Source organism: Zingiber officinale, chromosome 3A, assembly GCF_018446385.1.
Source record: "Zingiber officinale cultivar Zhangliang chromosome 3A, Zo_v1.1, whole genome shotgun sequence".
Lineage (NCBI taxonomy): Eukaryota > Viridiplantae > Streptophyta > Magnoliopsida > Zingiberales > Zingiberaceae > Zingiber > Zingiber officinale.
In genome coordinates this window covers 123583881-123596875 of record NC_055990.1, presented here as the reverse complement: position 1 = coordinate 123596875, position 12995 = coordinate 123583881, and the positions used below count along the sequence as shown (strand labels likewise).

Here is a 12995-nt window from a genome sequence, read left to right as displayed (position 1 = left end):
TTTCTTGTTTGTTGTTTTGGCTATCATTGTGTAGTTCTTATGAACTAGAAGAAATGACACCATTGCTTGGTTCAAATATCTAAAGAAGCATTTCTGTCTAGAGATGTCTTATGAGCGAAAGCAGTTTTATGAGGTAAATAGGTTTTTTCATACAATTTGTCAAGATTCTTAATGTGATGAAAATGCATGGTTTGAAATATCATACTGTGCGAAATGGTTGAAACGTATCATTTTGATAAATTGCCAAAAATTCAATACTACTCAACACCAAGACAATGCCTCTTGTTTCATTGCATGAGTCGTATCGACGAGTATTATTTCATTTCAATAGTCAACACCCTTGACATGCTAAAATTTGGGATAATATTATTATTTTTTATTTTATAGTTAGTCTCCATGTAAGATACTATCAAAATCATAATATTCCAAATGGAAAAATAAACATTGAACTAACTATATAGTTGTTTATTTTTTCCTTTTTCTTGACACCCTCCAATTTACTACCTGCACCTTACATCGGAATGCAGCACAATCCCAAAACAATATTATTCCAATCAGAGACAAAAACACCATCACAACTCAAGATTTCGGACTTTGTGAAGATGTAAAATTTCTCTTATGAAGTGACAATGTGATTCCGAGTGAGACAAGTTGGGTTTTTTTTATGAGGTGCAAGTTTCTCTTACAAGGTGGAAATCATTCCTATTGAGGTGACAAGGTGGGTTTGTCTTATGGATAGGAGATTGTGATTGGCCAAGATGTCTTAGTGAGCTATGACAACTTCAAAGTTAGAAGTCAAGACACAAAGTTGAGGAGTCAAGATAGTGAATGGGGATTAGGATTCTCTCACATGGAAAGTATCCCTTATAATGGCACCCAAAGTTCTCTAATCACAACTATGCATCACCAAGAAGCCTTTTGAGATTATATGAGCCACACCTTTGTAGGCTTTCACATCTTGCGAAATCAGATTGCCTTGCCTGATTACCGCTCCCACTCCCACTCCCCCTATGATTTCGACCGCCTTCTCACATCATATAATCTCAACATTGAACTAGAACAAAATTGTTCTACCAATACCATTCCTCCTATCATGGAAAGCACAACCATGACTCCATCCCTAATGGTGTTGATCTCGATAAGTACCCAATTAATGGGATTAAACTTATATTCACTACATTCATATAAAAAATATAACTCTTTTTATGACCAGAAAGTGAAATCCAACTATGACATTTTATGTTTGGTAGTCCTTGACATAAGTGGATGATTATATACATATAGTGTTAGAAACAGATAGCAACCTGCTATATCAGTTACAAAATAACAAGATGCACAGGAAGGTGGAAACTAACTGAAAAACTGACACATTAATACAACTAAACCAAATTAGAGTATGTTGCAAACGTTTCATGTTTGTGTCTGACAAAAAAGTGTTCTTAACATACGTCAAGTAAAAAAGACATTGATGTTTATATTTTCTTCCAATTCAAAATTCACATTTGCTCATTATTCTGAAATCAGAAAAAACAGATTACTATTAGTGATCTCAATGTTGAAGGTAGAAAGATCAAATAGATAGTATCCAGTAAACATCAGCTTAATTGAATATAAAGAAAGTATCTGACATTTAGAGCATGCCACTTAACTTACCAAGGATTCATCTGTACTTCCATGGTAATTGGCATATGTCTCAGCGCTAGACACGTTAGGAACTGTAGCTGAACTAAGCTGATTACCTTCCCTCACTTTGTTAAATATGCCAGTAAAACCATCTGCTGAAGAAGGATTACTCTCATCCCACTCACCAAACTTAGGAAAAGCTGAACCTTTGTTGATCTTGTAGTAAACAATCCCACAAGTTACGCAAGTTAAATATATGCACAGGTTGTCAGAAGTAAATAGTCAAGTGAAGAACTATCTTATCATCTTCAACACCATGCATCCTGAACCTTCCAGGAGATTTTGAGGTGAGTGCTTGGTTTCCTGCTGACGAACCATCTGAAGATGAATATCCACCATTGTCCATTTTACAGGGATGAAGGGATGAATGGTTGATTGTGTAGTTAGATCCATTAATTCCTCTACTTGTCCTCCTATGGGGATTACCTGAAGTTTTTTATAATTACAATTACCATAGTGATGATCAGGTGAAACAATCGCAAGACATGCAAGATAGTGTTCACAATTAAAGATAGTCACGAAGTCGAAGAATGTTACCTTCTCCACTTACATGTATCTCATCCTTGGGCCTCATAGTTGGGGAATAACCTACATCACGAGGTGAATGTGCAGAAACCAGTTGCGTTGGTAGAAAATGCTTGATGGTTGTCACAGGGATCATTTTGATTGTTTGTTTTGCTTCCCCTTTTACCCTTTTGAGCAACCTCAAAATATTGTGTATACGGAATGCTTCCATCCCAATCCCCAAATTTAGGAACCCAATATTTCATTTAAACTTTATGTAAAGTCTAAATGATCAAAAAGAACGAGGTTATATCTAAAAGTTTTAGTATCGGTAAACACAAGCATCAAATGGTCAAACTTAACATGCTTAAAATTTGAAAATAAGTTATCACTAACAATGAAAGTTGAAATTCAATTCATTGTTGGACAGAACAAATAACTGAATCAAGAGATAATCTGTGAAGGGAAGCTCAAGGATAATCATACCATAACACCTACTACATTTGTGACATCCTAGTTTAGTATAGATGGACTTTGGGTTAATAAAGGGCGTTCATTGCTTAGATCAATGAATTGATATTAACTTGCGTTAAAGTACATTTCAAGCAATGGTTGAGCCTTGGGGTAAACAATTTAATGGGTTAGTATGCTATTTTGGGAGGGTTTTGACATTTTGATATTTCAATAAATCTAATCTTAGGCATGTCAAGGTGTTTGCAAATGGCTTGCTATTGATGATAGAGCCACTGCCATTGTACTAGTACATGTTGATTTAGGATGATTCTAATCTATAAATTGTACTTTGGGTCTTCACTGTAGCATGTAACCTCAAGTTGGGGAAATTGAAACCCTAGTTTAGATTCACATGAAGAGTCATGGGCTAATCAAGGTAGTAGCATGTTATGATATTTTGTTGAGATATATGCCTGTAAACAAATGAATTTTTTATTTGAGAAATTTTTCAATAATATTTTTTGCATGCATGTTATAGATGCTTTGTAAATATCAAAAATCCGTAGATTATTATTATGTGACTTTAAATATTGTATATAAAAAAATGATAATCCTAGTTAGTCTCATTTTTTGTCCCGGGACTATGGTGTCACGATAGGACATTCAAGTTGTCACCCAGGTACCTGCGGTTCAATCCCCCGTTATGGCGTATTTGTAGAAATTTTTCTTCCAAATGGGGGGTGCAACCAAAGGATGCTGGGCTTCTAAGCTGATCATCACGTGTACTTCTCGATTTATCCTGGTGGCCGGTGGAAAACTTTCGTGGAATTGGGCCGATCACCCAGGGATAATCAATGAGGCTAACTGAAATTATTATTATTTTTTAAATATTGTGTATACGCCTTATCTAAAGGAGGATAATATTTTAAAGTATAATAACCCGAATTTATCTTAATCTTTAATTTAAAATTACTAGCGTGGTTCATTACACTTTGAATGAAGTGATCTTACACGGATTGTTAATGAGATTATTGAAATGAACGTGCTTTATATAATTTGATTATATAGGATTGAAATATAATTAATTTTGAATCTTCCGTCATTTTTGTGATAAGTAGAGCGTTCATTATTAATCAATGATAGTTATAGATGAGTCAATCTTAATTCTGAGTAATTAATAGACTCCTATTTATAATATTATATTTTTAACATATCTACTAATGACACAAATGAGATGGTGTAAAAAATTCTTGGTATATTAGAATTAGAATAAAATAAATAGTCGGGAATTATTAATGTACAAGATGAAATTCATTCCTTCATAAAGGAGTTAAATGAATAATTCCAAGTGTTGATTTGAGACTTAAATAATAAGAGCACTCAATTTATGATTAGATTATAAATATATTATTCATTAGAGAATCAATGGGACTTGAGGAAGAAAATGTAATTAAAGAGGTTAGCAGAAATTACCTAGCTTTGATTATGAATCCTTTATGGAGGATTGATTGTATGTAATGACTATATCAATGGACTATTCATTATTCTTGAGTAATTTTATATCTATAATTTCAAGAGTGCAATTTTAAGTTAATAGAGGAGTAACTTTGGAATTAATAATTTTGATATACTAATTAAAGAGTTTAATTTATGAGCAATATTATTGGAGGTTGAGATTATAGGTTCATAGCTCCCCATGTCATCTCCAGATTACACACTTATGATAAAAGTATTAGATTTATTAACTTAGAATTATGAAATTTTAAGTTTCTACACATCCTTAATTGGTGGGTACAAATTATAAAGGAAAAATATTTTCTTTTATAATTTTTTGTACTAAAATTTTTATACTTTTTCCCAATCAATTGATTTAAAATTAATAGAATTTTATTAGACATTAGTTTGTGATGAAGATTACAAAATATATTCATTCCACCTAATAGTTTTGACTTATTAATATTTACCTTTTTAAATATTTATCAGATAAACATTTAAACTAAAAGGAAATACTAATTGAATAATTGAGGAGATAAAATCTCCTCTACTATTCACGTCAGACACTTCCGGTTGAGTGAATGATATTTATATTGATGGAATTGTAAAGCAAATACATAATTCGCAACAGGGGGCGGCATCGGCGGTCTCCTCCTTGTCGGTGGTGAAACCCCTAGTATTATGAGGTTCCACCGATGGAGATGGAGGATACCGCCCCTTGTTCATTGTGATCGCTCCTCCATATTTAAATTTCTGGATCCGCCAGTGTATATGATATACATATGGATTATATAGAATGTGGAATGAGAGATACACATTTATATTAATAAAAAAAGGAAAATAGATTAAATTGTGGAGGAGAACATGTCTCCTCCACATCACGTCCATCACCTTCCTATTTATGATAAGTGAATATTATTATTATTATTATTATTTGGATAAGTGAATATTATCATAATTAATATATATATATATTAGTTATATGGAAAGATAGGAAAAATTATAATTTTAAGAATTATAAACTCTTGATAATCATACTAATGAAAAGCAAATTTCCTTTTTTTCCACGAGGGTTGAGAATAAAATAAAAGGGAGATTATACCGGGTGTAATCTATTCTTTTGAGAGATAAGAAAATGACGATCAAAATAGTAGGGGCACCACACATAGAGGTGAGCAAAAGTTCAATTAAATCGAATAAACCGGCTGAACTGATCGGATTTAAAAATTCAGTTCATGTTTTTTGGAATTTCGATTTTTTTCCAAAAAAATCGATTAATTCAGTTCAACTTTAAAATTTTTTATTCGGTTAAACCAAATAGACGGAATAAAGTGAATTTTTGGACTGAATCAATTTTTTAGACCAAGACCGAATATTTGTTAAATCGAACCAAATTTTTAGACCCTAGTTAGAAAAATTCGATCAATTCAGTTTTCGATCGAATTGATCAATATTTTATCTATTTGGTTTATTCAATTTTTTTTACCAGATTGAGATAATAACTTACGATAATTAAACATATATAATTATTAATAACGATATTAAAATTCTTTATCATTAAAAAATACGTACCGGCCAAATGAATATATTTTCCCATTTGATTATCTCATCTTGTAGTGATTATATCAATGTAATGTTGATACTTGGTTGGTGATTGTAGACGCATCTTAATTTCCGCTTTTGCTTCATGAATTAGGCAGTAAATGTTGCCCATTTGTGCTTCTTGTCCATATCGACTTTACATATAACAACGTACAATAGTTCTACTGCTATAAGAATATCTGCGATACAATCCTAAAATATGATAGATATAATAATTTTTTGTACTTCCTTACCGTCGGCCGTGTTAGAATATCGAGAGACTTTCCAATCCTCAGAAGAGAACATGGCCTTCAATCTGACTTTTTCTTATTCAACGAATTCAACAGGAGAAAGTAAGTGACAAATCTAGTCGCAGAATCTCCCCATCAATAAATCTCCTTATTAATCCATGAACCCAATGATGATTATAAAGGAATTTTGTTAAAGATTGACCTTTTTTCACTACATTCTTCACTAAATCGAGCTTACCAATATCTGTCATCATCAAATCGATAGAGTGTGCTACGCATACTGTCCAAAATAATGTTTGAAACTTTTGCTCCAATAACTCTCCAACCCTCTTAAAATTGGCACCATTATCTGTAATCACCTGCACTATATATTATGCACCTATCTCTTGAACTGCACTATCTATCAAACGACATATGTAGGGTGCATCATGATAGTCTGTAGTTGCATCAATAGATTTATGAAATATCACCTTTCTATTGTAGTAAAAGTAGAAAGTTGATAATGCTCATCCTGTCCAACCATCACACATTAACATAATCCCATATAAGTTTCATTGCTTCTTGCATAATAGGATCCACGTCTTGATCTCCTCCACAGGACCAGATTTTTGGATGTTAAACATCATGCTATGGTAGTATGTGTTGTTTGCTGCATTAGGAGAAATATGATTAAAATGAAAAAATTTAGCAATACTTTTACCGATTGATTTCTTCTTCTCTTTTGAATATGCATCATCAATCATAGTCTGGTTACTAGCTTGGTCTGGGAATGCTAGTAGATCAATATCAGCAATATCAACTGCATGTCTTCGTCCCATAGAAGGAAAAATGACTAATATCACCTTTTGTTGAAGTAATACGAACACTTGCATTCCTTCCTAATGTTGATGCAGTAGTTGAGTCACTTCCATCGGCACCAGAGCCACTTCTATGTCGCTTATTTTGCTTATAGTCATATTGAATTCGAGAGATACTGAGAGTTGCTAAAAAATCTTTATCATTTGGAACTTCATCACGACCTTCAAATTCATCAAAGATTGGTTCTTTAGAGCTCCGGCTATCAACAAGTTCACGTCGTTGTTGTTGTTGTTTATACTTTAATGTTTTTTTGTCATCATGCTCCTCTTTCATTGTACGATAAACTTCTTGAGAAACTTTTGGGCAATTAGAAACATCCGGATATCCACCAGTAAGATGTTGTTTTAGTAGTATGACACCACCGCCTCGTCCAATCATATCACAATGCAAAAATTGTCAATGGAATCAATTTTCTAATCGACGTGCGTGTCCCCGAGCTAGATCATGAGATTGTTGTTTGGGTCTCATTGCCTATGTATTATAAAAAAATTAAAAATAATATACATTTTCAGATAATGGTCATCATTTTATAACGTCAAGAATGTATTTATCATTGTAAATTTACAAATTAAATATATAAATTATAAAGAGCAACTTTCTAAAATTTGAAACAATCTCTTAAAAATATTAATTAACTTTTCTCAATTAGAATGATCAGAATTGCACAAACTTATAAGTGTTTTATTAGAAATTATAAACTTGACAACATACTTTTATCAAAACTTTTAAAATAAAGGACATGTAACATTTCCTAAACATATCAAGTAAAGATATTCTAAAACAAAAATATATATGACAGATTAGTAGAAATATTTTTTTGACAAAAATATATATTTCATATGTTTAGAAAGCAAGAATAATAAAAGTACAAAAGTTAATATTTATGGATTCAAATTTCAAATTAATTCTAAGATAAAAAAATATTATCTATAATAAATATATAAATTAATATAAAGATCTAACTTTATATATAATAATTATTCAAATTAATTAATTATTTATTTATTTAATTAATTATTATTTGTAAAAATATAAAATAATAAAATATCAGATTATAAATTTAATTTATTAGATTTTTTTTAAAAAAATTTAGAATATTAGAATATAAATCTGAATTATTATAATTTTTTAAAAAAATTTAAATGAAATTTAAAATAATAAAAAATATTATAATATATATCTGAATTTTTATAATTTTTTGAATTTTTAAATAAAATTTTAAATAATAATAAAAATATTATAATGTAAATCAGATTTATTATAATTTTTTAAAAAATTTTAAATACAATTTTAAACATTAAAAAAATATTTTTCCGGAATATTAATTAAAATTTTAATTTTAAATATATTTTTAAATATTTATTGGGATAATTTAATTAGGGTTTATAAAAGTCTGCTTAGAATGGAGGCGGATCTTCTGGACCGCTTGTCCTGATCCGCTCCTAGACCAAGACAGGCTGATTGCTGAGATTTGATGGCCCCATCTGTTTAATAGGTGGGAACCATCAAATCCCACTAATGCAAATGAAGGACCAGGGCTGGTCCTTACATTTGCGGTATAGAGGATCCGCCCTGGTTTAAAATACCACACTTCCTTAGGAATTATTTAAATTAATTAAATCTAAAATTTAATTTATTTTCTTAAAACTAAGTCACGACAATGGCAACGCGATCACGGCTAAGCCACAGCGGATTACGGGCGGATTGTAGGGGTTCAACGGTGCATACAAAATGGGGGCGCCAACAAATAGGGGAAATCATACCTCTGGAGTGGTCGCCTCGTTGCTGCTCGCCTCGTCGCTGCCGCCTCACCTCGTCGCTACTCGCCTTGCCGCAGCTGCTCTCCTCACTACTGGTGCCTTTTTATAGGGTTTTTTGCGATCGATTAATCTCGACAAAAGGAATCGAATGAATTCCTTCTGTCGCTCAATTAATCATGAGCTGTCGCGCGTGCTATTGCGGATGTGCACGTATCACGCGCCGACATCACAACGCTTCGGGTGCCGATTTCGGCCAAGCGACGGAACGATAAAAATTGTCTGTGTCGTCCGGCAGGGAGCAACATTCTTTTCCTTGGTTTAAACAATTTTGACCAAGTTGGTAAAGTGTATTTTGATATAATAGTGTTCAGAATTTAGGATTTAGGGTTTAGAGACAACTGTGTAGCAGATTGGTAGCTACTGCCACATGTAGAAGCTACTCAGTAGCTACTATAATATAAAAAATTAATTATTTCACTTTAATAAAAATTACTACACACAAATCACTATTATATCAAAATACTCATTTGATCAAAATTATTTAAATTTCATCAAAATCGATTTAAATTAGTCAAAATCACTTTAAAATAGTTGTTGGTAAATCCTAAATCTTAAACTCTAAATTTTAAAATCTTAGATTATAAATCATCAACTGAACAATATTATATCAAAATACTCTTTACCAACTTAGTTAAAATTATTTAAACTTAATCAAAATCATTTTAAGTTAGTTAAAAATTATTTGAAAACAATTGTATCACTATTAAATAGCTACTATAACTTGTAAAAGTTATTAAGTAGTTGCTACAACACTATAACAGTAATCACATAACCTTAGTTATATGATTACTAAGTAATCACATAACTAAAGTTATGAGGAATAAAATATAACCTATTAGGTGTTTGGTTCAACTTAGATTATGCAATAACTTAGATTTACATTTACTAATTTACCCTTTAACCTTTTGAATTAATTTAATTGAATAAAAACTTTTTTATCTCCTCGTGACTTCTTCTTCCCTGCCGTCGCTGAACAAATCAAGGAAAAGACTGGGTCGAATAGAATAAATTGATGGCTTTAATCAAGATCGGCCTGAACCTATTGACGTCAGGCTTCACGTTCTACTGTTTTAGGTAGATCTTCCCCATTTTGAACCAGCCTTGATGATGGATCGACTGCAACAGCGTGCTCTCGTCCACGTTGATGTCGTACTACAAGTAGAGCAGTCCCGAATCCCTCGCCTGCGGCCCATACGTGTGCTCCGCCACCCCCTCCAAGTTGCAGCACGGCGGGATCTGTATCGCCACCACGTTCGTCGGCAGGAAAACCAAGTTAGTGAGCTCGGTGCCATGCACGCCCATGATCACGTCGCACCAGTTCACCACCTCTGCGACCCCGCCCACGTTCCCCAAGTCCATGTCGGCGAGCACCACCTTGAAGCCCATCGCCTCTACCGCCCGCACAATCATCGGCACGTTGGTGAACCGCCGTGTGCCATTCAGCGCCACCAACAGGAGCCGCGGTCGCAACTCCGGGTGTGCCCGAAGGCTGACGGCGAGCTCCTGCGGGAGCGCATGCCTCGCGCATGAATTTGGTGCAGCTTCGGGTGTGCCCGAAGGCTGACGGCGAGCTCCTGCGGGAGCGCGTATGCCTTGCGCAGGAATTTGGTGAAATCGAGCATGGAGGGTAATTTTGGAATGAATAAATTGATAACCCCGGCATCGTCCAAAACCTTAGATTTTGGAGGTAATGCAATTCCGGGTTGCATGCCGACTTTGCTGACGTGGCGGGAATTGCTTATTACCGGGAATCACTCATTACCTAAACCAAACAAGGTTTTTATTGATAACCTACCAAGGTTATCAATGATAACCCCCAACCAAACACCCCCTTAGTGTTACATATTATAATAGTTATCAAGTAATTTTTACACTTTGTAGTAGCTAGTCGTAGTTGTTACAATAGCGCTGAAAGTAAGGATATTCTCGGGATAAAATCTCTAATGGGATGCCTTTGAAAAAAAAACGTCCTTTCGATGATTTGCATAATTCAAGATATCCTTTTGATTTTTGCCCTAAAAATAATTATAGATATAATTAGATATGTGTATTTTTCATATTTTCATATTAAACCAAAATAAAAGCGCCCCTTATCATTCCGAATGTCGAGTTTGCTCAGAGCAGCAACCACTTGCAATGTTGCACAAAAGAAAAGAAGCTATGTTAGAATCATCTGCTAAAGAAGATTAGTGGTACTGCTCCAGTAGAACATATATCTCTATAAAGAAGGTAGGTGCCCTTGGGACATTGAGTTAGTTAGTGTGGGGTGGACTTACTATCGTAATGGAAGAGTTCAAATTTCGATAAAGTCGAGGGAAAAACAAACTCTTCCCGTACTGGCCAACTATAACTTTCCAATTTACCTCCTCATAAATAATCGTGCGGTGACCATGTGGGGTCGTCGCTGAGGCGGCGTATTGTGCCTAAAGGATATTTATATATCTCCACAATGGTATGACATTGTCCATTTTGGGCCTAGACCCTCATGGCTTTGCTCTTGGGCTCTCCCTAAAAGGTCTCATTCCAACGAAGATATCCTACACCCTTTTAACCCCATGATATTTCCAAAATCTTTCCAATGTGGGACTTTGATTGAATCTCAACAATCCTCCCCTCAAATGAAGGACCAGTCTAGGCCTCCCCATGAGCATTCAGTTACTCTAGACCTGCTTCAGACCTCCTCGCAAACATCCGGTTATCCTAATCCACTCCGGGCCTACCCACAAGCATCCAGTCACCTTGACTTGTTCCGGACCTTCCCCATAGGCATCCGATTACCCTAACCAATTCCGAGCCTTCCCCGTAAATATCCGATCACCTTAACCCGCTCTAGGCCTCCCCACGAGCATCCGCTTCCGGTTACTCTTGACCTACTCCGGACCTCCCTACGAGCATCTAGTCACCTGACCTACTCCGGGCGTACCTTCAATTTCGTTCAAGGTCACCCCACATTACATTTGGTCTGGACCATGACTCTGATACCATTTGTTGTGCTCAAAGGATATTCATATATCTCCACAATGATATGATATTGTCCACTTTGGACCTAAGTCCCCATGACTTTGATCTTAGACTCTACCTAAAATGTCTCATTTCAATGAAGATATACTACATCCTTTTTACCCATAATCTTTTCCAAATATTTTAATATGGAATTTTGATAAAATCCCAACACTGGATTCCACCTTTTTTGCTACCATCTATAAAGAAGGTAGAATTTACTTTCTGGACAAAGAATGAGACCGAAAAAGAACATAATCAAAAGAAACAACAGCAGCATAATCAACTCGACAGATTTGAGCATGCATCGACCCACAAGGAACAGTGAACAAGTCAACAATCCGCTTCACAACCGTGAGTCGAAGAAGCCCCATAAAGCCCTCAAGCCAGAGGATGACTACTCACCGACATCGGGAAGAAGAGTTGTTGCCGAAGAGGGCAAGAGGCGTGTAGCTCGCGTCCTCTTCCGCTTCTTTTGGAGCAATGCGAGGCGCAATTGCTTCTGCAAGGAAGAAAAGATTTTCCCAAGCTCATTAATGGAATAATGGCGAGTCGCCAGTAAGCCAGAGAACTACAAGACTTCCATTTTGTGTCTATTGTCTTTTTTCCTCGAAAAGACTTGTGACTTTTGAGGGATGCTTAAGATTGTAACGTGTCTGACACTATAAAATGTAACAAATCTATCGACATCAAAATCAAAATACAATTTTTTTTAAAACATAAAAGAAAATGCTTTTTAAAAATATTAAGAAGGTGCTTCGATCAAATTATTTTATTCAACGTTATTTGGGTTACACTTGATCGACCAATTGAGCAACCAAGCTGATTCGAACCGCCGATTGAGCCAAGTTGGTCCAACCTAACTGCTGATTTGCCAAGCTAGTCTGAGTTGACGAGTTGTCAAGCTAGGCTGAGCCTTCCGGGTTGTTTGAGTACACTCGGATTTGACAAGGCGCAGATTCATAACCCTATGATTTTCTATATTTATCTCATATTTATAGATACCTGACATATATGCTCAAGGAAAAAGGAAAAAAAAATAGAGACTTCCTCTCTTTTTTATGTTATTTTATTAGAAAGATATGATTTCGTTTTAAAAAAATAAATATATATCATAAAAAATATAATCAGACAAAAAATCTCAAAATCTCTCCTCAGATGAAAATAGAGATTTCCTCAGTTTTTTTTTTTGTTATTTTATTAGAAAGATATGATTTCGTTTTAAAAAAAATAAATATATATCATAAAAAATATAATCATACAAAAATCTCAAAATCTCTCCTCGTATCATATTTGATAAAAACATCAAATTTGAGAAGACATTCAAAATATGATGTATAAGTGTTCATGT

At 34.3% G+C, this 12995-nt stretch overlaps 1 protein-coding gene across 1 annotated transcript; it reads right to left on the bottom strand.

Moving 5' to 3' along the window:
* Positions 1 to 1555: 1555 nt before the first annotated feature.
* Positions 1556 to 12198, bottom strand: LOC122050624. Its single transcript, XM_042611516.1, has 4 exons — positions 12050 to 12198; positions 2280 to 2471; positions 1999 to 2109; positions 1556 to 1902 (listed from the first exon to the last, which is right to left on the bottom strand). Exons 2-4 carry the CDS (start codon positions 2451 to 2453, stop codon positions 1645 to 1647), a joined length of 543 nt encoding a protein of 180 aa, XP_042467450.1. The 5' UTR covers positions 2454 to 2471; positions 12050 to 12198; the 3' UTR covers positions 1556 to 1644.
* Positions 12199 to 12995: the final 797 nt, after the last annotated feature.